Source organism: Solenopsis invicta, chromosome 14, assembly GCF_016802725.1.
Source record: "Solenopsis invicta isolate M01_SB chromosome 14, UNIL_Sinv_3.0, whole genome shotgun sequence".
Taxonomy (NCBI): Eukaryota; Metazoa; Arthropoda; class Insecta; order Hymenoptera; family Formicidae; genus Solenopsis; species Solenopsis invicta.
Genome location: NC_052677.1, coordinates 6,218,976 through 6,243,747, shown reverse-complemented (window position 1 = coordinate 6,243,747; position 24,772 = coordinate 6,218,976). Strand labels below are relative to the sequence as shown.

General features: G+C 31.4%; 2 protein-coding genes across 8 annotated transcripts in view; one reads left to right on the top strand and one right to left on the bottom strand.

The window, feature by feature from the left end:
- LOC105205706 (transient receptor potential cation channel protein painless) overlaps window positions 1–9,314 on the top strand; it is a 71,178-nt gene extending 61,864 nt beyond the window's left edge. The window contains exon 3 of the mRNA XM_011175189.2: window positions 7,795–9,314. Coding sequence (XP_011173491.1) covers window positions 7,795–9,314 — 1,520 coding nt within the window. The remainder of the gene's footprint in view (window positions 1–7,794) is intronic.
- An 11,329-nt stretch (window positions 9,315–20,643) lies between these two features.
- The window catches only part of LOC105203454 (nucleoporin NUP2), a 233,973-nt gene continuing 229,844 nt past the window's right edge, over window positions 20,644–24,772 (bottom strand). For 3 of the 7 annotated variants that reach the window (XM_039457392.1, XM_039457393.1, XM_039457394.1), the window contains one exon: window positions 20,646–21,303. In XM_039457392.1, the coding sequence (XP_039313326.1) occupies window positions 21,220–21,303 (84 nt within the window). In that variant the 3' untranslated portion in view covers window positions 20,646–21,219. Of the gene's footprint in view, window positions 21,304–24,772 lie in introns of all 7 variants that reach the window. The other 4 variants (XM_039457391.1, XM_039457390.1, XM_039457389.1 and 1 more) reach the window with 2 other exon arrangements.

The following is a 24,772-nucleotide window of genomic DNA, read 5'->3' as shown; positions in this document are numbered from 1 at the left end:
TTGTAAACAAACTATCTTTATTCCTTCTATTTTTTCTGACTGCTGCGGCGTACATCGCCCAACGGCGTAAATACTGACTTTATCCTAATTATAATATAGACTATCAGAATTGGCTGGTGCTTGTATCCAAAAATGTTTACCCGTTCACAGCTCCCACACAATTTGAGAAATTCAAATCTTTCAGAAACTCATTGCATATATCGATCTATTCTTCTGGTGTTGAACATTGAAGATATATAGGTGCTAGTACTTCTTTCAACATAGCACATGTTTCTTTTATTACGTTACATGCTGTTAACTCTTTAATGCAATAAGCTAAAGCAATCAAAAAAATTTGATCACCGGTTGCAAGATATCTGTAATTAATAGTAAAATGTTATGAATTAATTTTCCTAAATACATATATTATAAAATTTTAAGCATGTTAGTTGCAAATAATTGAAAGAAATATTTTACCAAAGAGTGATGGCAAGTCTTTGCTCTAGTACCAAAGTTCTGTGGCTTCATTTTATCAAGTATGGTCTCATTATCTCTAATAACCTCATGAATTGTGGCAATGACATTCTTGTATATTGGAAAAACGTGTCCGAGTCGTCTTTCATTTTTTGGAGTAAATGTAAAAAATCTTAATCACATTGATTGAGATTGATAGGTCAAACCCACCGAACGGGATCTGATAACGCACGGTGCGACAGCCCACCAACCAATCATCTGGACTTACTCTAACCCAACCAACGGAAAAACTCTAGGCATTGGCCGCTATGAGTAGTGGTGTGCTAATGGTCCCGTGTGCTATCGGAATCCGCCTAAACCCACCACCTGCAATTTAACTTTTGCGACTTCTCCTTAGCGAACCAGTATTTACTGCCATGATTTCTTTCAATTGTGAAACAAAAATTAAACGGCTTCGGGAAAAAGGGGCCATTTATTCCGTTCAACCCTTATCAGATCAATTTCTTTCGTCTTTTTTCGTAATCGAAAGCCTCAGGATGCATGCGCTTTATCCTAAATTTGAAGAATCTTAATAGACATAATCATCCTTTCTCCTCATTTTAACTTAGAGAATTGGAGAACCGTGATACAGCTCATGCTCTTCAACATTGAAATAGCATCCGTGGACCTTGAAAACGCTGGACGGGATCTGATAGCGGAGCGGATCTCAATAGTACACCACCACTCACAGCAGCCAATGTCTAGAGTTTTTCGGATTCCGTCCCCAATAGCGCACGATGCGATAGTCCACCAACCAATCATTTACACTTATCTAACCTAACCAACGGAAAAACTCTAGAGATCGTCTGCTGTGAGTGGTGGTGTGCTATCGGTCTTGTGTGCTATCGGGATCCGCCCAAAGACGCTTATCTACTGGTACCGATCCATCATTCCCACAGGAAATATCTTAGATTTCAATGGTGGGAAACTACTTATGAGTTTGCGGCACTTTCTTTTGGTCTTGCTACAGCTCCGTACATCTTTACCAATATTCTGCGTCCAGTCGTTGCGTCTCTTCGTGTCAAGGGTTACGAGCTTGTGCTGTACCTAAATGATTTTCTCCTTTTGGTACACTCGAGAGCGGCTTGCCTTTAAGATATCCAGACGCACATTATTTATATTTCTTCAGTTCTGGGTTTTACGATTAATTTTGAAAAATCTGAACTGGAACTCGCACGTCGACGCAAATATCTCGGCTTTATCTTTGATTCTGAGTCACAATCAGTCTCGACTCCGGAATCTTGCCGAGTAAAGTTATTTTCTTTGATTTCAGATTTTTTAACTAAATCTCATTGTTCAATCAGAGAATTTGCAACTATGATTGTCTCACTTGTTTTTGTCTGCCCTGATGTTAAATATGGTCTACTCTACACTAAGGTTTTTGAAAAGCAAAAGTTTTTTGTTCTGGAAAATTCAAACAATGATTTCAGTGCTAAGATGTTTATCTCTTTGAAGCTCAGAGAAGATTTTTGTTGGTGGCTTAACATCTTGGCCAACCGAGACCAATTAAACTTTATCCTGACGAGTTGTTTTGCATGCGAAATCTTTTTCAATGCCTTCCTCACGAGCTGGGGGGCATCTGTTGCCTCAGATCGGACTCATGGTTGGTGGTCCACCGAAGGAAAGGTTCTACACATCAATGCTATAAAATTTAAGACCGCGTTTTATAGATTAAAATGTTTTGCATCTGGTTTTCGTGATTGCGAGATTTTACTTAAAATTGATAACACCACGGCGTTGTCTTATATTAAGGTTTTGGTTCGGTTAAGTATCCCTTCTTGTCCTCTCTCTCAAAGGACATTTGGCAGTGATGCAAAGGTAGAAATATTTGGCTGGTCGCCTCTGCCGACAATGTTATTGCGGGCGAGGAATCTCGTCGTCTGGATGGGGACACCGAATGATCTTTGTCCAGAAGAGCTTTTCGATTAATAGATATTGAATTTGGCCCTTTTGACATCGACTTGTTTGCATCTTATATCAACGCGAAATGTGATACCTTTGTTTCCTGGATTCCGGATCTGGAGTCTTTCGCGATTGATACGTTCACTCTTGACTGGGGAGAATTTTTCTTTTATTTCTTTTCCCTCTTTATTTTATCCCCCCGGGTTTTGCGTAAACTTATTAACGACAGAGCAGAAGGGATTGTGATCGTTCTTTGATGGATATCACAAGCCTGATTTCCACTTTTTAAACGTATAGAACCTTTTAATATCGAGACCGCTTATCTTGAATCTAGCGGATGACTTATTATCCTCTCCTTTTAGAATACGCTATCTAGCTGCCAGATCCCTTTCCTTGAGGGTAGGAAGATTATCGGGCAAACTTTCGAGGCCAGAAGCGTCCCGCAGCCCGTCATTGATACCGTGCTAGCGTCCTTAGCTCCGTCTACAATCCGGCAATATTCAGGGTCTCTATGTTCCTGGTGGGAATTTTGTCACCAACATCACTGCCCGCCCTTTACTCCAGAAACGAAGAATGTGCTCCAGTTTCTAACGGACCTCTCTGATACAGTCGGCTCTTACATCTCACTCAATTCAGTCAGGTCCGCAATTTCCCTTATCTCCACAATAGCAGTTGGAGATGATCCTCTGGTGAAACGCTTTTGCAAAGGTGTTAGCGTATTAAAGCCGTTCCGTCCACGGTATAATTATATATGGGATCCTTCCCCAGTAGTGACGAAAATTGCTGCTCTTTTTCCACATGATGCTCTGTCGCCAGAAGAACTTACCAAAAAGTTAGTGCTGTTATTAGCCCTAGCTTCGGGCCAGCGTTGCCAAATCTTGGCAGCTATTCGAATCTTACAAGTTTTGTTCAATGCTTATTTGCATTTCGGACCGTCTAAAGACCTCGGCTCCAGGTCGGTTGCAACCTTTATTATCTTTTTCCCGTTTTGAAGGTCATAGTAATTTATGCATCTTTGACCTATTTTCTAAATATTTATCTTGGACTCGAGATATTCGCCTGCTATCTTGCGACTTCTTGTTTATTGCGCTCAAACGTCCGCACAAAGTGGTTGGACCCCAGACAATTAGTCATTTGATAAAAACCGCCCTATTAGAGTGCGGTGTTAGTGACATCTTCTCCGCGCATAATACACGTCACGTTACGACATTGCTCGCGTCTTGCAAAGGGGTCTCGATAGATCTAATTAAAGGCGCGGCCGGTTGGTCTGGCAAATCCCGTGTTTTTGCGGAGTTTACAATAGACAAATAATAGATAGCGACGCATTTGCTAGTGCGATGGTTGCAAACCAAGAAACTGTTTGAAGCTAGTGCCGCATAATTTATGTGGCTAATGCGGCATAACTTTATTTTTGTTTTGCATTTTATAATTATTCCTAATAAAAGGAGCACATTAATTTAGTTGTAGTGAGTATTAAAACGGGAACTCTGACAAGTCACGTTCTAAACATCTACAATTATTTGTCCATCCGGACAAGACCTAAGGCATAATTTATAGATCAAATAAATTTACCAAGTGAAGTTTGATCATAATTATACCGATTTTCTCGTCCAGATAGATTTTCCCTTCCTTACCCTTCCCAAAGCATAGGTTCAAGTAACTCGCTGGAGGTTTTGAATTATGAAAATGGCCGCCGAGCACCTAGGGATCCTATGTGCTGGACGCGTTACGGCGGAAAAATTTTTTGTCCAAAAAATGGGATTTTTTGAACGCTGTTGGCTGAACGTGCTCAGACGCACACAACTAATATAATTAGCGCTGCAGCCAAAATCAATAATCCAATAAGAATTTCATCTTCACTATCTATGATATGTTCGAATATGACGTAATTTTGTTGCTGATGAGAATCCCTATAATAATTTGTTTGGCATTAAACCTAATCTTCATTCTTGTTTTTTTTTTATATTTCAAAATTGAATAGTTTTTGCATTAAAACAACATTTTCTTAATATTGACAAGTTAAAAACATCACATTTTTTTAAACAAGATAAAATGACCTACAAACAATTTGAAGATTAGTTGATTAACAAATCGAATTTTTTGCTTGCCGTAATTTTTCTTTATATTAAACTAATGATTGAGTACATTATTTTTTCATTACTAACCTTTTAAATCACACAATGTTTATAACAAATACTATTCCGACATCTTCACCCTTCACTCGATTGAAAGATTTTTAGAGATTGGTAGACGCTTATGGTAACGCACGCTAACATCGACTGTATGTAATGAGCATTGTGCTTTACGTTTTACAGTTACGTCTTACGTCACTACGGAATTCTATGTGTAATGAGCTTAAACGATAACAAACAGAGCAGTGATCGTACCGATTGTGTGCAACGGTAATTGATAGGTCTTTTCGCAGATGATGCTACAATCAAAGACTAAAGACAAATTTACGTGTTGGACAAAGAGCGCTAGTTGGTGTTAACGCTCCCACTTATTGTAGTACCGACGTCGAGGAAGTTGAGCTTTAGGTTTAGCATCCTCTTAATACTTTAGCATTACAAAAAAGTAACGAAAAAGCAACAAATCATTATTTTTTAAGTAACGGTAACAATAATACGTTACTTTATGAAATCAGTAACAAATAACGGTAACGAGTTACTTTTCAGAAAAACGGCAACGGTAATGCGTTACTTTTTTTAACGTTCCCAATCCAGTAAAAAATATTTTTTTATTTTTTGAAATAGTCTCCGTTATTTTCCATACATTTTTGTTACCTTTTGGGTAAAGTGACGAAATCTGTTTGGGAAGAATGATGATGGTTTCAAATTGATAAATTATTTGATGCTTTTGTTAACCTCGTCGGGAGACTTGAAATCAACTAGGTGATGTTGCATGGATCGGAAAAGATGATAATCTTAAAGGACAAAGTCTAGAAGATGTGCGTAAAGGAGAATTTTCCAGCCCATGTTGGAGATGACTTTCAAAGTTGTTTTCGCCGTCGCGGTCGCGCATTGTCAAAAAGCAAAATCATCTTCCTTCTTTTAGCGCCAGTAAAAAGTTTTTCCTCAAGTGCGTTACTCAATCTATTCTCAATTACTGCTGGTAACAGTAGGCTCATAAGTAATAGTTTCATTTGGTTTAAGGAATTCACTAGTACATACTTATTCTGATTACATAAGAAACACAGCAATACTTTTTTGCGATATTGGTCGATAGCTCACGTGAATAAACCTATAATTTTGGCGTTTTTGAATCATCATAGAGTATTTATTTTTCATCAGTCATTATCTTGTGCAAAAAGTCCTTCTTGATTCTTGATAGTAAGGATAGTAGCCATGTTGAGATGTCCCTCTTTTTATTCAGGACTGAGCACATGTGAAATTCAACGGCCCGCTTTTTAAATCCTACCAAGCTTATATACAAGTTTCGAAATGACTTGTTGGGGCACTACAAGTGCATTTGCAAACTCTGATTGAGTCTGATAAAGATTTTCTTTTAAGAGCTGTCCTAATTCTTTGTCTTCAATTTTTTTGATTGTTCAAGGCTTTTTCATGTTAAAGATTAAAATTGTTGTTCCAAAACTTTTGAAACTATTTCTTAAATGTATTATAAAGTACAGTATTTTCACCTAAAGTCAAGCAAATTATTTCTTTAGCCTCATCGGCATTTTTTTTTAGTTAAAATGCGAAAAGAAGCTGCCTTAGATGCTTTCAAATGAGTTTTCACTATTTTAAGGTTATATCATTAACACCGTCAACTATATCTTATTTTAAAGCTGAAAAATAACATTTTAAAACAATTATGTAAAAAAAATTTAATTCATAATTTTAATTTATAATTTTAATGAATAGGTGCTGTAGTTGATTAAATATAGAGGCGAGAATTAAGTTGTACATTTATAAATTATTTTAATATTTTTATATTATAAATATATTGCAATTATGCTAAAGTGTATAATTCATTTACTTTTATTTTGAAGTCCAATCTTGACGATTTAACTTCAAAAAGCGTTATTTTATAATTCAAATAAGGCAAGAAGAGCTTCAGGGCCGTGCAGGGTGTTGTGCGCCAATACAAAATAAATACATATGTAAATAGAGTAAACATTTTGACCGTTTAATAACAAGTCATCTTCAGTACATTGAATCGGATATATCTGCGATATCAGCTTACGCAAACGTACCACATTGAAACGGTTTAACAAAAAATGTCATAGACCGTCTTATTTTGAGATGTATCCTCGAGGAACAAGCAAAGCGACATCGTTTTTGGAACATGAATCGAGTTTCGAAAACGATGTCCCTTCGCGTTCCTTGAGGATACATCTCGAAAAAAGACGCTCTATGACATCTTTTGTTAAACCGTTTCAATGCGGTACGTTTGCGTAAGCTGATATTGCAGATATATCCGATTCAATGTACTGAAGATGATTTGTTATTAAACGGTCAAAACGTTTACTCTATTTACATATGTATTTATTTTGTGTTGGCACAGAACACCCTGCACGGCCCTGAAGCTCTTCCTGCCATTTGAATTATTATTCTTTAGGAGCCTTGTAAACTTGTATTTATTTTCTAATTTGTTATTTTATAATTATTTTATTAAAACCTAGCGGAGAAATCTCATAATGTATTTTTTATTCTATCTTATGCATTTTTTATTTAATTACAAGGAATAGAATGCCGCTATGTCCATTTGTCGGCGGTACTATGTGCTGTTACGCTATATTATAATGTTTATACAATTGCCAGGGCCGATTAACTCCCAAGCCTAATTTAGGCTATTGTCTAGGGGCGGAAAATTTAGAAGGACGGCATTTTGTAAAATAGTTTTTTTTTAACCTCATTTTGTAGTCACTGACGCAATCAACTAAAATCTTTTACATAAAATAATATAAGAAGAAAGCAGAATTTGCAGAATATAAAATTTGATTAATTTAAGTTACATTTGAGGCTTGAATAAGGACAGCAAAGATTTAATAGAGATGTCTAGAGTCTTAATCCACCCCTGACAATTGCAGTAATGTTTCAAAATCAAGTTAAACTGCGATATAATAGAAATATTACATTGTATCCTTGGAAAACAATAGCAAATCACCGAGAGTATATTAAGCATAAAGCGTGCATACGAGTACGCATATGTCTCAAATGGAAATCTTTTATGAAAAATCGAGAGACATTGCTATATATTGTAATATAAGATTCCCGTAATTTTCATATTGTAATTTATAATATTATAATAATGCAATGTTGTTATATTATTGGAATATTACTGATATATTATTGACATATTACGTATTATATGGGATAAATAAATTATTTTTCAATTTTCAAAACTTCTCTTTTTTGGAAGCTCTACAGATTCTGATTATATAAAATTTTAATTTTTAAGAGAAAGGTAATACACCGTTGCATTATGCGGCCAGGGCAGATAATTGTAAAGCGATGAGCCTGCTCCTCAAACAAGGTAGTTACATTGGACATATGAACAAGTTCAACGTGCCACCTATCGTAGATATTCCCATGTGCACGTTGTTAAACTACTTCAACGACTGTTTGAAAATGATAAAGGATCAGACAAACAAATATGTAATTGAGTTCGATTATCGTTGCTTGATGCCGCATGTTTTCACGAAGCAGGATACAACTCAGCAACCAACTCGTGAAACGGAAATATTCCTATACATCGCTCGTAACAAAAGTCTCAAACATCTGTTGAAGCATCCATTGCTCTCGTCCTTTCTATATCTTAAATGGCTCAAGATACGGCATGTCTTATACGCAAATTTTATATTTTATGGGACTTTTTGCGTTTTGCTGAATGCCTATATCCTGAGCATGACTTATGAAAGTCTTCCAAAAGAAAAAAAAACACAAATAGTCAATAACGGTCTTGATATTGTTTACGAAAATATTCTCTACTATCCGGATGTCAGTTTTCTACAGATCTCCGTTATCATATTATGGTTAGTTTTCACTCTTCGGGAAATTTTTCAATGCGCCTGCTGTCCTTGTCGTTATGTAATGGATTGGGTTAATTGGCTACAAATTATGTTAATCATTTTCATCGTTATTTTCTTGTATGATGTGTCAATATGGAGTGGCGTTATGGTAATCATACTGTCTGCTTTGGTGCTGGTAGTTCTGATCGGCCAACATCCGAAAATGTCCGCCAGCTTTGAAATGTTCCAGACGGTTTCTCTCAATTATGTGTACTTACTTTTCCCATATATATTTCTCATTGTCGCGTTTGCTCTGGCCTTTCATACACTTTTTAAAAACAATGCGAATTTTTCCGGTCTCGGATTCTCACTCTTTAAAACTATCATTATGATCACAGGCGAATTTAATTCCAATGATATTCCTTTCGATTCATATCCTGTTTGGAGCCACGTTGTGTTCTTATTGTTCGTCTTTCTCATCGCCATTGTACTTTTTAATCTGCTTAATGGTCTAGCGGTCAGTGATACCAATAAAATCCTATCCAAAGCTGAATTGTTCGGACTTATCTCCCGAATACGTCTGATTATTTATCTCGAAGACATAGCATTCGGCGAACCATTCAATTGGTTCAACTGTGAAAATTCGCGATTTTTACGATGGAAACCTTTTGCCTTTCTCATCAACAGAATTCTTTTGTTTCCGCATTATTTGAAAAATAATAAGATAACTGTTATTTATGATAATTTGGACGCTTACAATGATAAATATTACGTTCACAGTAATTCGATAAATCGTGTCGAACATTGGCCTATTTTGGAAATGGATCCGAATATAATTAAACAAGCTAAACGTATTATTTTTGATAAAAATCAACTATCAGATAATGAAAAGATACTGATTGCTTTGAAAAAGCAAGAAGAAAAGTTAATCGCAATGGAGATCGCTTTAAGAAAACTCAATCCAATTTAATTTAATAAAAAAACTTTGTAAAATTAATTTTTTCTATAAAATTTATATAAAATTATTAAAGTACATAAAGACAAGAACATTAAAACAGAGTGTAACAACGTCATCTATAAATTAAATTGTAATGACTGTAACTCCTCGTACGTAGAACGAAAAGGAAATTGAAAATAGGAATCAAAGAATACATAAACAACATTAAACTTGAAACATCCAAGATATCCGTTATTAGCGAATAAGGATTACAACAGAATCATTCTTTTGATTGGAGAATGTCAATCTCATACTGGATTTTAAATCCAATTATTATAAAGGATTGATTTTTGAAATGGTACATATTAATGAACAAAAAAATAGACTAAATAAAAAAACAGATTCAGAACTTTTAGACGATTGTTACAGCATTATCTTTTACAGACTTGTCGATATGAAGAAAGACAAAAGTAGGGAATATTATTGTAAACAGCAGAATATCTGCCTTAAACGCAGGTTATGCTTATTTCGCAGCACCAAAGTAATCAGTCACGCCGATCAGTAAAAATCTATTTGTTTGTGTAAGTTACAAGTGATTAGCGTTAAATATGTTATATAACGACAAACTGTAAGTTTTAATTATTTGCACGAAAAAATTTTTTTAATTGACACGCTTTTTTTATAAAAAAAACGCTTATAAACATTATTTTCTTCTAAAGTATTGATGGTCGAAAATCGAATGAATTGCATGAGTCGTATGACGAGAAGCAAGTGGTCGTCAAACATTTGGACATGGTTTGTTTTGCGGATTGGGAAACGACGAAGCAATTAAAGAAATTGTAGACTATGGACTTTAACTTCCGGATTATTTATATTCAAACTTCAGGCCGTTTCGAAAAAGTTGTTTGCGTTTTGCGTCATTAATGTAAGAGTCATATACACACTAAAGAAGATTCTGTAGAGTTTGTGTTAAAATTCGAAACGTTTGTGTTAAAATTATTAATAAATACAATTTATACCTTATACAAACACCTAAATTTTTTTGCTTGTCTCACTCAGCCTTAATCACCAATTTGTTAAATTGTATACGAGCTAAGATTCTGTTATAAAATTATTAATTAATCTTATATGCAATACCGTAATAATTATACCATATTTCCATACAGTACTTCTTTGTGACATCTTTTCAAAGATGTCACAAACAAGTAAAAAAATGAAACATTCTGAAACGTTAAGAAATGTCTGTGCAATGTTTCAGAAATGTCTCTAAGACAGCAAAACACAGTTCTTACACTTGAAATTTTATAGAAATATTGCTGAAGAGTTACTAAAAAAATTTGAAATATTTCTGAAATATTAAGAGCTTAGTTTTTATTCGTCCATTTTCATACAAAGTTTGACATTTAACGTTTTATTCATATGACATTTTGCAGAATTTTTTCAGAAATATTACATATCAAATGTGAAAAAATCTAAATCTTTTTAGGAGTAAGTGTAAGGTTAATGAGAATACCGTGCGGTTATTATTGCACAAAGCAGATTTATTAGTCATAGACAAAAATTTTTTATTAAAAAAATGTTCGAACGTTTTGAATCAATTTTAGAGTCATCATCAGCGTGAGATAAGTTTTAAGTAATAATAACAATTAATTATCTGGCCACCATCGATCCGATGTGCGGATGAGTCATTAACGGTTTACCGGATCCAAAGTGCAATTTTTCTACCATAGACAAAAGAGATGGTTTTATCTCCTACCATACACCTATGTAGACCAGTGAAGCAATGAACGAAACTACTCGAAACATTTTTGATCCATGTGTTCAAACAAATTAAGATTCTGCAATCGCTGCAACCTGAAGTTCTTAGCAGCGCTGCTTTCAAGTGATACGTTCTCAAAAAGTTTTTTAAATTTAAATCTTTTCAAAAGTTCTCTACAACAATCAATGTTGGTTATTAAGTATGGGTAAAAGTATTATAATACACATAGGGACAGGAATGCCTATTACATTTTAATAGGAATGCCTATTAAAAAGATAAAAGTTAAGGTCATTACATATAAACAATTTTAGTAATTGTAAGGCCATAACCAAATTGACTAATCATAATCAAAATTGTGATTATATGTTTTAAAATGTTCGACTGGAATCGGTGTTTATGGTCTTATATTACGACAAACTTTTTTATGTGTGATGGCATTGAAAGGCTAGTTTATGAAGGTTGTAATCATTAATTTATGCCGGAACCAATAAAGTTCAAACTTCTGGATTTCAATGCTTCTGTTTATCAAGACTTATCAGATACTGGTAACTTATGCCACGACTGTAAAGTTGATTCAATTTTAACTTTATGGCATAATTTGACGGTTACGGTATCCAAAAACCAGCTATCAATACAAGCAGTCTCAAAAACTATTGTAATTTAATCAAACTTATCCCTTTTACAGTGCTTCGTAAAGAATACATGTGATGTTCGAAAATACACAATGGAAATATTAGGTAATGTTAAATCAGTAATTAATACACTCAATATGTCTACGACATGCAGGCCATGCAGCAAACTTCGATAAACCACGACAACACATTTTACAGCATAAATTAAGTTATTAGCATTTAAGTTATCGCCTGTACGGTATACAGTTATTGCCTGCACATTGAACGGCTATTCAGTGCAGAAGATCGTTTTCGACAACTCTTGAAGAAAAATATCCGATAAAAATTTGAAATTGGCTTTATTATTTAATTTTTAAGTAGGTAGATAGTAAAAAATTATACAAGTAAGTGGATGGAATGCTGACAGCACCCCAAAAAATGTCCTTGCTGAAAATAAGTAATTAAAATCGATTAAAAAGAATTCATTTTTATGAGGATTTGTGTACCGAAAATTCGGTATCAGAAAGGATTAAAATCATTCAAATCATATATAATTCATTTCGGATAGATTAGTATCGGATTATAAGAACTTATATCTAAACTTCGATGATTATAAAAATTAAATCAGATTTAATGCAATGTAAATCTGATTTTTTTTCTGTAAATGGCAAAAGCAATCTATTTCAAATTGAAATTTTGTTATTATGATAGAAAAATTTAAATCAATTGTAATCTATTTAAATCCTGTTAACTAGAAATAAAAAAAGAAATTATTTAAATCGGAAATTTGATGACAGCGCTTATAATAATGAACTTGGTTTTAATACAATGCTAATCGCATTTTCTTGTCAACATCGAAATTAATCCACTTCAAATCAAAATTTCAGCATTACAGTAGGAAGAATTAAAATCGGTGGTAATTTATTTCAATTTATCTAGTTAGGAAACAAAAGAGAAATCCATTTCAATCATAGACTAAGCTAGACGGAGCTTATGCCGTTAAATAGGACAAAGGAGCGCTGAGATTAGCGGTAAGAGGGGACCAGCACACTGGTCTGTTTGATTTGGAATCATTTAGCTCTTAGCTGTCACTTCAAACTGCGTATATACAGCTTCATTGCATTTTGTGATTATTCAATTATACACTTTTGTGCTTTTTTGAATATTTACACTTCGGCTATTTCCGCAGTGTTTGGCTATATTCAAGTTTACATAAAGCTGGAATGTCAGAAGAACGTGACTACGCGGAGCTATATTCAAAACTATACTGACACCAATATTTTAAGTTTAATATTTCAAACCAATTATTTTTTTGATTAATATTTTTTGGTAATCTAAAAATTGCGAATTATTTAAATACCTTATTATTATTACCTTTCGTAAAAAGGCTCCGTCTACCTTAGTCTATAATTTCAATTCGATGATTGTACGCATAAAAATTAAATCGGTTTTAATATAGTACTAATCGAGATTTCTGCTTCCGGTTGGTTCATGTAAAGCTGGTGATTTTTCGTGAGAGCGAAGTGTTTTAACAAGAAGTTAAATAAGGGTGTTAAAATAAATTAAGAAAATATAGCCATGAGATGCATCTCATTAATATGTTTTAAGAATAGAATTGCGATAGTAATTTTAAAATAATAAATAATATCAAATTTAAATTTGAATTAAAATTTATAGTAAATTACACAACAAAATTTCTTTACAGCACGCCGTCAAGAAAGGCATTTACTCCCTTTCAACTCTCGTCATTAAACGAAGATAGCGAATAATATACGAAGTATTATTTATATTATTATTTATATAATTTCTATTAGTATGTAAAAAGATAAGACTTTATGGATTTTAAAGTTAAACTTTTATAATTTAAGAATAACGTTGTCAAATTAGAAAAATGATATATCATAATATTGAAAGGTTTTATTTAAAAAAAAATTGTCTTTACTATTTTATTCAGCTAATGTTTAAAGTACTATTATGTAAAGTATTAATAATGCATATTTTTTATAATTATATAATGTACTAAAAATGATTTTGCCATAGTTATGTAGTAAAAATGTAATTCTAATAGAAACTGAAATTATAATTAATATTTGTGTTTTGTATTTGTTTTATAATAAAAAATATAATTAAAAAAATTATTGGAAAGTTTCATTTTTTAAAGAATTGTTTTCTTCGCATTAACAGAGGAATGCAAAATCAACATAAAAATCATTTATAGAAACATTTTTTGATAGGTTTCTGAAAAGATTTATAAAACATTTTTATAAATGATGAAAGTATGGTTTTTAAAACATTCTCAATTACATTTTTGGAGGATAGGATCCGATAGCGCACGGTGCGATAGCCCACCAACCAATCATTTTGACTTATCTAACCTAACCAACGGAAAAACTCTAGGCATCGGCCGCTGTGAGTGGTAGTGTGCTATCGGTCCCGTGCGCTATCGGGGTCCGCCCATTTTTGGAAGCATTTCCAAACTGAATTCTATTTCTTCAAATATTTATATAAACTTAATCATATAATTTAAAAACATTTATTAATAGATTTCTACAATATTTTTAGATACTTTATAATGCATTCTAAAACGGTTACCTTCTCATATGTTAAAAATGTAAAACCTAAATTTTTTATTAGTGAGGTGATATAAATTAAAATGTTTGGAAGCAAATTAAATCGACTTCTTTTTATAAAATAATATAATATATAAAAATATTAATAACAAACAAAACTATTTTATTATTAACTTTCATAAAAAGATGTGAAATCTAAAAAAATTATACATATTACTTCTAAATATTAACAAGAAAACATTTGAATATCGGTACAATATTTTTTGATAAATAGTAATTACAGAAATATTTATAAGGTTTCAGTAACAATTTATAAAATAGTTCAAAAATCAATTTTAGAATGTGTCCAGCTATTTTTTTAAAGCTTTTACGAGCTACTTTTAAAATAGTTTTCTTAAATGATACTTTCTTAAATGATATATTAAAAAAAAATGTTTTTTGAACATTTACTGAAAGGTTTATAAAAGAATTTTGGAAGCATTACTGATAGATTAAAAACCGAACATATAATTATTTTAAAAATATTTTTTGGAAGGTTTTTTAAACAATTTATAACATACTTATAAAAATGTTTAAAAAATGGTTTTTAGAACGTTTTCAAATATTTTTTTAAAAGCTTGTACAAACTACTTTAAAAAATGTTTTTTTAAATGTTTCTGTACACTTTGAAGAAATGTTTTTAAAATGTTTATGGAAAGGTTTATAAAAGATTTTTGAAAACATTACTGATGGATTCAAAAACGGACATTTATACATTTTAGAAACATTTTTTGAAAGCTTTTTTAAAGGTTTCAATCCTTTTCATGAAACCTTTCAGAAATCTTATAGAAACCTTTCGTGCTGTGTGGGGTAGTACTCTCTTTAATTTTTATACAAAACCTAAGTGGTACTATCTTTGTATTACCATTCAAAAATATTTTTATTCCAACCAAAGTAATATTTAATTAAAAATAAATATCTTAAATTTAATCCAACCCAAATGTATTTTTTCAAAAAATGTATGAAATCTTTAAAATGAGCCAATTATAAAAAGAATATATTGCTCTTTGAAATAACTACTGTACTACTTTTAACAAATAAAATGCAAGTGAGAGTATCTTTATTTTTTAAATAAAATCCAAGTAATAATACCTTTAATTTTCTTTTTAATAAAATTCAAGTACTATCTGTATATTTTCAATGAAAAATCTTTCTGTTCTAATCCAAGTGGATGTATTTAATTTAAAAAAAGTTTCATTAGAATATATAACATTTAATCTCAAAGAATTAAAGAGGAAACAGAAATATAATATTTTATTAAAATAAAAAATTTTTAAACTATAAAAACTTGGCGCTGCTAGATGTCTAAATATAATCTAAATGTAATGTTGTAAAATATAATAGTTATGATAACATACTATACAAAATTAAAATGATTTACAAGGTTACTTAAGTGTTAAAGAAACTTAATCTTTAACTTACTTTGCATAATTACTTTTATAACGCATATTTTACAAGTGTTACATTTATCGCTTTTTTTATGTCAATTTATTTTATTATTTTTCGTATCTAGCAGCGCCAAGTTTTTGTAGTTTAAAAATTTTTTATTTCAATAAAATTTTATATTTCTGTTTCTTCTTTAATTCTTTGAGATTAAATGTTATATATTCCATTAAAAATGAATGTTAATTATAATTTAGTAAAATGTGTGTTAATCTTGCTGTGTTATCTGATATTTAATGATGTTTCTGAGCCTCTTATAAAAGGTATTCTCTCTTATAATAGATAATTTGTAACACAGTGAGCATGTTTAATATTATGTATTATTTTAACTAGTTCAGTGAACTCTATATACATTGTAAAAGTTGCATTTACTTTATTAACTTTAATAAAGAAGATTTAAAATGTACTTACCTTACTTATTAATTAATCCAGTTACAAATTTCTAAAACTAAAGAGAACACGCAGCGCTGAGGCCTCTAAGATACAACTTGTAAATTTAAACGTACAACAATAGGCATTAAAATCATTTGTATATCTTCATTCATCTTCAATCATTTGACACTTGTTTCAAACGTTAATTCATTCAAAACATACATATATTAACGCTAGAATTTAAAAATTATGACTTAGAGGCAGATCTGATAAAGCGAAGCACATTTTCTCTGAGAAAAGTAAAATACACATTGAAAAAAAGTAGAAAGACAAAAACAGATTTAATAATGCGCATTCGGTTTAATTAGTTTTGTCGTTACCATATTCATGTGCACTTTGTTAATCGTGTTATAACACTTGGAAAATTTAATGCACAGCATCAAATTTTTGTTTTGCATTAAATAAAATCAATATTATACTCTTGTAAGAGTATAATATTGATTTTATTTAATGCAAAATGTATATTTTTAACTGCATGTTTTGATTATAGTCTCATTCAAAGCGTTTTCGCACCACACAAACGAATTCGGCAGGGAAAAGTGTCATCTGCCTGTGAACCAAAATATTATTTATAATTCAGGTTAGGAAACCTGTCAATCGCAATCATGAGTGTGACCATGATGCATCACATGGACGCATGTATGTATGGCTAACAAGGGGAGTCCGCGACAATTGATTCACCGATTTTAATAAAATTTTATGGGTGTGTAGTATTCACTCACCCCTTTACTGTGGTAAAGCCGTTCGTTGCGAAACTTAGGCATTCTCGAGAAAATAACAATTAAATATTTCCAGCATCTATAGTACCATTACAGAAGAACAGTTGTCGAGTTGGCGATGTAGCGGTTGTTAGAATGTCGATTAGTACGCGTGGGGTCTCAGGTTCGATCCCCGTAAATAATTTTTTTTTTTTAATTTAAATCTTATATTTTTAAATTGTTATATATAATTTTTAAAGTGTTTTTCATTATTTAATATAAAATGTTATTTAAAAAAAAATCAAGGAATTTAAACATGCTCTTTTATTATTAAATAAATTAAAAGTTCTCATGAAATAGTCAATCGTGAGGATGCTATTAAAATACATTCTATAGTTCACAATCAATTAAATGCGCCAATTTTTTGTGACATGTTAAAATATGCATGGTTTGCATCTCAAATAACAAATGAAAGAAGTCTTTTTAAAAATGTTAATGAAGTTTGTTTTCCAAATTCTCTTAATCAAATGAAATGTAAAGACTGTGCACATGAAATGTCAATGATTATATGTGCATGGTGCAATGAACCATTGTGTTTTAATTGTTTTTACGACAAGTATCACCCTAAAAACTGTAAACTAATTGTATAATAGTTATTGTAAATTTTTATTGCAAATATATTTTTTGTGTTCATGAGAACTTTTAATTTATTTAATAATAAAAGAGCATGTTTAAATTTTTTGATTCTTTTTTAAATAACATTTTATATTAAATAATGAAAAACACTTTAAAAATTATATATAACAATTTAAAAATATAAGATTTAAATTAAAAAAAAAAAAAAAATTTTATTCACGGGGATCGAACCTGGGACCCCACGCGTACTAGTCGACTTTCTAACGCTACATTGCCAACTCGACAACCGTTCTTCTGTAATGGTACTATAAATGCTGGAAATATTTAATTGTTATTTTCTCGAGAATGCCTAAGTGTCGCAACGAACGGTTTTACCACAGTAAAGGGGTGAGTGAATACTACACACCCATAAAATTTTATTAAAATCGGTGAGTCAATTGTCGCGAATTCCCCTTGTAAGTAATGTATATGCCAGCGAGTGCCACTCTGTGTCAAAAAAATGAAATGGACATCGCTAAAAGAGATAATAATGATGACGTTTCTTACATGAAAATTTATAGAGCTAAACTTTGCTTCGCGATATCTCCGCTGGTAGGGCACGGAGCAAAAAAACTAAAAACACTTTTATTATATCATTTTATCCAAGCTATTGTTTTAGACTACTCAACACTTGATCGATTCAGCTGTTACTAAGATTTACTGAGGTTATCAGATCTCGTGTGCATAAAAATCGTCGATTTATGTAAAGAGAGGCAGTTCGCTCGCTGCGCTTGAGTTGGCGCCGAGGCGCACCCGCGCTATTTGATGAATTATTTTGCTGGGATGTATATAGTTTATTATTTTGTTTTTGTTCTTACAATAACTTTAATGTATTTATTTTTAAATTTTCTTGTTTTACAATATAATAGCTCTGTATAAGCATAATATATGTATTTTGTTGATGTTTTTCTTCGATTAGTAGTAATTAATAAAGCAAAAAAATAAAAGAAAAAGAAAAATAAAACTTGACTATTCTTAAAATTTGTTAATCGATTATCTGAAATATTGAAAAAGAATTTGCCTTAAGGAGATGCTAAACCTAAGGTTGAACTTCCTCGAAGTTAATGCTACAAATTCTTTTTTCAAGCGAGAGTCGACCGACAAGCAGTCCCGCGCGGGACGAAGAGTAAGTGAAATGGCGCGAAGGTCAGGCAAGTAGGCTAGCGCTTTTTGCCCAACGTATTCTAGAATATATCATTTTTTCTTGTTTTTTAATTTTAGCGTCATCTACTACAAGATCTGTCATCTATTGTATTCCACAATACAATTCCATCCTGCTTCATTTATTATGGTTCATTTTTGTAGCATGCACAAATGTTTAGACACGCCTATTTTTTATGTTAGATTTCTAACAAGGGAAGTGCACGAAGTGATAATCGCAAATAGGTACAAATTATATATTGTTAGAAAGGTTTTGCCAAGTAGAGTTTAGCTGTGCAATATTTCGCTTAAATAGCGCTTCTAGAGGGCGCTATGCGCAATAGAAGTTAAAGTTATATAGCGTCTTATAAAAGTCCGAAAACGTTAAAATATCTTAAAAATTATTAATTAATTAAAAATAATTAATTAATTAAATATAAATTAAATTAAATGAAAAATTAAATTAATAAAATAGCAAAAAATATGTAAGAAACAAAGTAGCGCTTAAAAAGTTTGCCTGATAAAAAAAGTTGAGTTTAGGTGAAGTTTCTAAATATAAGGATCAAGTTGAACTTTTTTAATGGATCTTTCTATTTCTTATCACATTATTTTAACTAATTTTAAAACGTTTTTGAAACATTAGTTATAAACATTTTTTCGATGAGACTTCGATGACTTTTTGAATTATGACTCATCAAATTTAACAAGTATCATCGGCATTAGTATGTGTATGTGTGTTTACGCATGCGAAGATGGACCTCATGGATCGTCATTTCCGCGGTAGTTTTTGATTGCAAAGACCACCTAAAGTTAACTTTTCTTATCATTAGGAAAACTTTAAGCTCTACTTTGTTTCTTACATATTTTTCGCTATAATTGATTATTTTCGAGATATTTTAACGTTTTCGGACTTTTATAAGACGCTACACAACTTTAACTTTTCTTGCGCACAGCGTCCTCTAGATGCGCTATTTAAGTGAAGTATTGCACAGCTAACCTCTACTCGGCAAGACCTTTTTAACGATATACAGGGTATACAAAAAGTATAGAAACCCCTAAATATTTCCGTTTTCTTGCAGTTTACAAAAAAATGTTTCAGACAAAATTTATAGGGCTTTAAAAGATCTATTTACTGATCTTATCAATTTGACTTTGGATGTCGCCAAGATTACATCAAAATCACATTAATTTTTTTAAATGAAACACTCTATTTTTTATTCCAGAATCTAATAGTTGGTGTCAAGAGCTTTCCAAAACACTATAAATAGTTTATTTTTTTAAGTACTTTCCGAGTTGTAAAGCTTGAAAGCTACAGTGTACTGTAACTTTCAAGCGTCATAAGTCGAAAAGTACTTAACAAAAATAAACTTATTTACAGTGTTTTGGAAAGCTCTCAAAATCAACTATAAGAAAATGCAATCAAAAATATAGAATGTTAGAAAAATATCGATACCCTTTAATTAGGGAACTACCAATATTCTAACATTGTATCTTTTAAAGTAGAGATATGTTTTTGGACCAATAATGTAACAATACAATGATGATACGAAAGCCTTCTTCAGTCGCAGCTAGATCTTAGTGCTTTTATTTATTCTTATTCGACATGCTGTGTTACGACCGGAAAAAATTCAGCGCACATTCTGGTTGAATTCGAAGAAGTATATAAAATCACACAAATAAATATAAGCACTAAGATCTAGCTGCGACCAAAGAAGGCTTTCTTATTATCATTGTGTTATTATATCTTTTGTTGCATTTTTTTGTAGTTAATTTTGAGAGCTTTCCAAAATACTATAAATAAGTTTATTTTTGTTAAGTACTTTCCGAGTTATAACGCTTGAAAATTATAGTACACTGTAGCTTTTCAAGCCTCACAACTCGAAAAGTACTTAACAAAAATAAACTTATTTATAGTGTTTTGAAAAGCTCTTCACACCAGCTATTAGATTCTGGAATCAAAAATAGGGTGTTCCATTTAAAAAAGTTAATGTGATTTTGATGTGACCTTGGCAACGTCATCCAAGGTCAAATTGATGAGATCAGTAAATAATTTTTTAAAACTATAATTTTTGTCTGAAACATTTTCTTGTAAAATGCAAGGCAACGGAAATATTTAGGGCTTTCTACACTTTTCGCACACCCTGTATAATTTGTACCCATTCACTATTATCACTTCATGCATTTCCCTTGTAAATCAAATTTTGAAAATTTTATGTTGTTTTTACGTGCAATTTGCATCTATCTCTCACAATATACTTTTGTAGAAAATAATCAAATATTTGTTTGAAGCAAATATTGACACCCGTTGACAGCTCTAAATGCCATATTGGATTAACAATAAGATAAGATAAAAAATATATAAATTTAACGTTCTTGGCGTAAAGTCGATCATTTTGAGGTACATTAATACTTATACCTTAATTGAGGAAAAGGATTTTTAAGTTTTTAAATGCAAATCTTTAAATTAGGAAAACAGCGTACGTAAAAATTAACTCGTTTTTAGTCGATAAATAAAGAACATCTTTAGCATCCCCTTAATTGGCAAATTACTAGTTGTCATTAATAGATAAATTAATAAACTGCGTCCTTCAAATTGCAAATGTACGGCGAATGTCTGATGCCAAATGTATGTGCAGGAGGAATGTCGAGAAGTACCTGAAACATAATAATTATACGAATTAATTATATTAAACGTTGTTATATTACATTATATAAAAAATAATGTCAATATACCCTACCGTAAATTTGGTATATGAATCATATATCAATAGTATACGAATGATATATGAATCATATCTGATCGTATAAGAGTTATATGCAAATCTTATACGAATCGTATGCGATCACATGCTAATCGCATGATTAGACATATGATGGTATACGAATTACATATCACCGTTGGACATTTGTTTCGGAATCACATGTGACATGTTGACGTATGTTCCAAATCATATAAGATTTCGTATAAGGTACATACAATTTTTATATGACTTGTATGCGACCACATGGCAATCGCATTATTAGACATACGATCGTTATGCGATCACATACAAATTACATATCACAGGCGAAAATTATATAGAATCACGTGTTTAACATGCGGATTTATCGCATAAGAATCATATATGATTCTATACGATAGCACATCCATTATATACGATATACATCTCATACAAAATACATGCATATTTTGCCAAGCGTAACTCTATGGTAATTAAATCATTGAAGTCATCATTGAAAAAGTCTTCTGAAACCGAGTTTTTTCTCGCATAACAATAATAAATGTTAACTTGATTTATAAATTATCTCACATTTGTTTATTTATTTGCAATAATTATAATTATATACATTCTAAATAAATAATTATTTTATTTTGGCTGTTACACATTGGATAATATACATATATTGTCGTTGTATTTAAAATCAATTTATCTTTTGTAATCTATGCAGTATTTGAATCTTTTTATAGATTATTAATGATATTAACAAAAAATATATAATCATATATATACTTTTAGACAAAATAGGTTCATGAATGAAGAAAATTCGATTTATATTCTAATGAGCAGACAATATTTGTTAAATGTTTTTTAATAAAAATTTTTTCATATTTAATTTAATTATTGTATTATATTAACATATATTTTTTAAAGTAGTAAATCGATATTTTGACCGTTACTATATCAATACAAATTGAACAAGAATGCCTTCAACGGTTGCAGCTAGATCTTTGTGCTTGTATTGTTTGTGTGATTTTTATATACTTTACTCAAATCTTGTTCAATTTAGAACTGTGTTATGACTGAAAATTAATTCGGCACGCCGTTCATTGAATTTGAGTAAAGTATATAAAAATCACACAAATAATACAAGTACAAAGATTTAGCTGCGACCGTTGAAGGCATTCTTGTTTAATTTGTATATATTTTTTAGTTGCATTCTTATTTAAACAAATAACAAAAGTTATTTTAAATGCTATTTTGCATTTGTGAAAATAGCAAAAAAACTATTTTATTAACTAATAAAATTAATAATAATTTTATATATTGTATGTTAAATATAAATATTATGCTTTAATTATACATATTTCATTTTTTCGATAACGTATATTAACTTCATTTATTAGTTATGTACGCATAAAGTGTTCACAGGTCATCATGAAGGATCAGTTCGCAGCGATCTTGAAAGTCAAGCAACGTTCACCGGGGTCGCGACTTGGATGGATGACCGTTTGGGAATTTTCGAAAAAAATTTCTAAGAATGGATTTTTTTTTGCAAAAATTGTTTTTTAAAATATTATAAAAATATTGTGTTGCTCATTGGGATTATGTGGTGTAATATAATACATATTTATGTAGATATTTCAAAGAAACTTTGCGCTTTTTTTGGTATGCGATAGATATATGAATCGTATATCATGCACATACGAATGCATCCCAAAAACACATGTAACAATATCATATACGATCGTATATGATTTCATCACATACGACTTTTACGGTAGGGTAAATTAACTTGTCAAATTAGAGAGATATTCGACCGATACATGTACCTAACATACAAATTCAAATAAGAAGGCCTATTCGGTCATAGCTAGAGCTTAGTGCTTTATATAAACGTGTGATTTTATATACTTTCTCAGACTCAACCAAACTGCGCGCCGTTACTTTTGGTCATATAACACAGTTATGATCGAATAAGAGTTAGTAATATCACTTTTATTGAATTAAAATTAATTTAATAATACTTGATGCTTACTAGCATCTACTATATATTAACCCTTCCCCCCCTGAAAAAACTGTAAAGAATTTATTGCGAAAAATATCACCTCAGCCAGGGTTCGAAACTAGAACCTCCCGAATCTCCGGTACGGGTGTCTTAGCCAACTCGACCACTGAGGCTTTTTCGCAATAAATTCTTTACAGTTTTTTGTGGCCTGTGGGGACAAGACACGGGGCATGTGGAGCTCCCGACCCAATTAGACCCAATTATACCACTAAACCCTAACTGTTTCCGGCGTCTGGGCTCGGGACGGACCACGGGATCGGGCTGAGCATGCACCGCGATAACCTAACTATTTTAGTTACAATTTGGCTATAATTTCAGTTTTAATATTGCAACGTGATTAATTGGATATCCTTGGCCAAATTACAATTGAAATAGCGTTCAAGTGGGTGTCGCCTCAAGAATCGGCCTCTGCGCCTTTTCTCCGTAGTTTTTCTAACTCAACCCAACTCTATTTTAGTTACAATTTGGCCATAATTTCAGAGCTAATATCGCAACGTGGTCAATTGAATATCCTTGACCAAATACTCCATACGGAACAGTACATCTGTAAACCTCGTATACAAGGTCATATAACAAAAATAACAAAATTTTCTAAATAAGATTTATGTAAGTATATCACAAAAAACAAAACAAGAACGCTAATTAATTTATAAAAACTTAATTGTTCCGTACCTTCTATAACATATAGCAAGGCTCACATTCATTAGAACAATATCCCCTAATCTAAATTAATTTTTTTTTGTCTTAAAATTATTTTTAATTTTTAAAATTTTAAAGTTTTTTTTAACTTTATCATTTTATAATTTTTTTGGATTTTACAATTTTATTATTTTTTTATATTTTATTGAAACATACAACTACATTTAAACTAATTCTAATGATAGGATTATATTGAAATATTATGTGCAATTCCCCTTAAATATTCAAGGACAGTTTTCTTACTGCAATCATGGATTACGAGGTGTGTTTAAAAAGTATCGCGAATTTTGTGTTTTTTCAAAAATTATTTATTTATTCATGAATATCTATTTTGTCCCCTTCAAAGTAATCCCTATGAGATATTATACACTTGTGCCAACGGTTTTTCCAATCTTCGAAGCACTTCAAAAAATCATTTTTTTTTATCTTGTTCAGCTCCTCCTTCGATGCCGTCTTTATCTCGTCAAGCGTAGCGTAACGTCGTCCTTTCATGGGCCTCTTCAGTTTAGGGAACAAGAAAAAGTCACAGGGGGCCAAATCTGGGGAATACGGTGGCTGCGGCATCATTAGTGTGTTGTTTTTTGCCAAAAAGTCGCGCACAAGCAACGATGTGTGAGCAGGGGCGTTATCGTGGTGC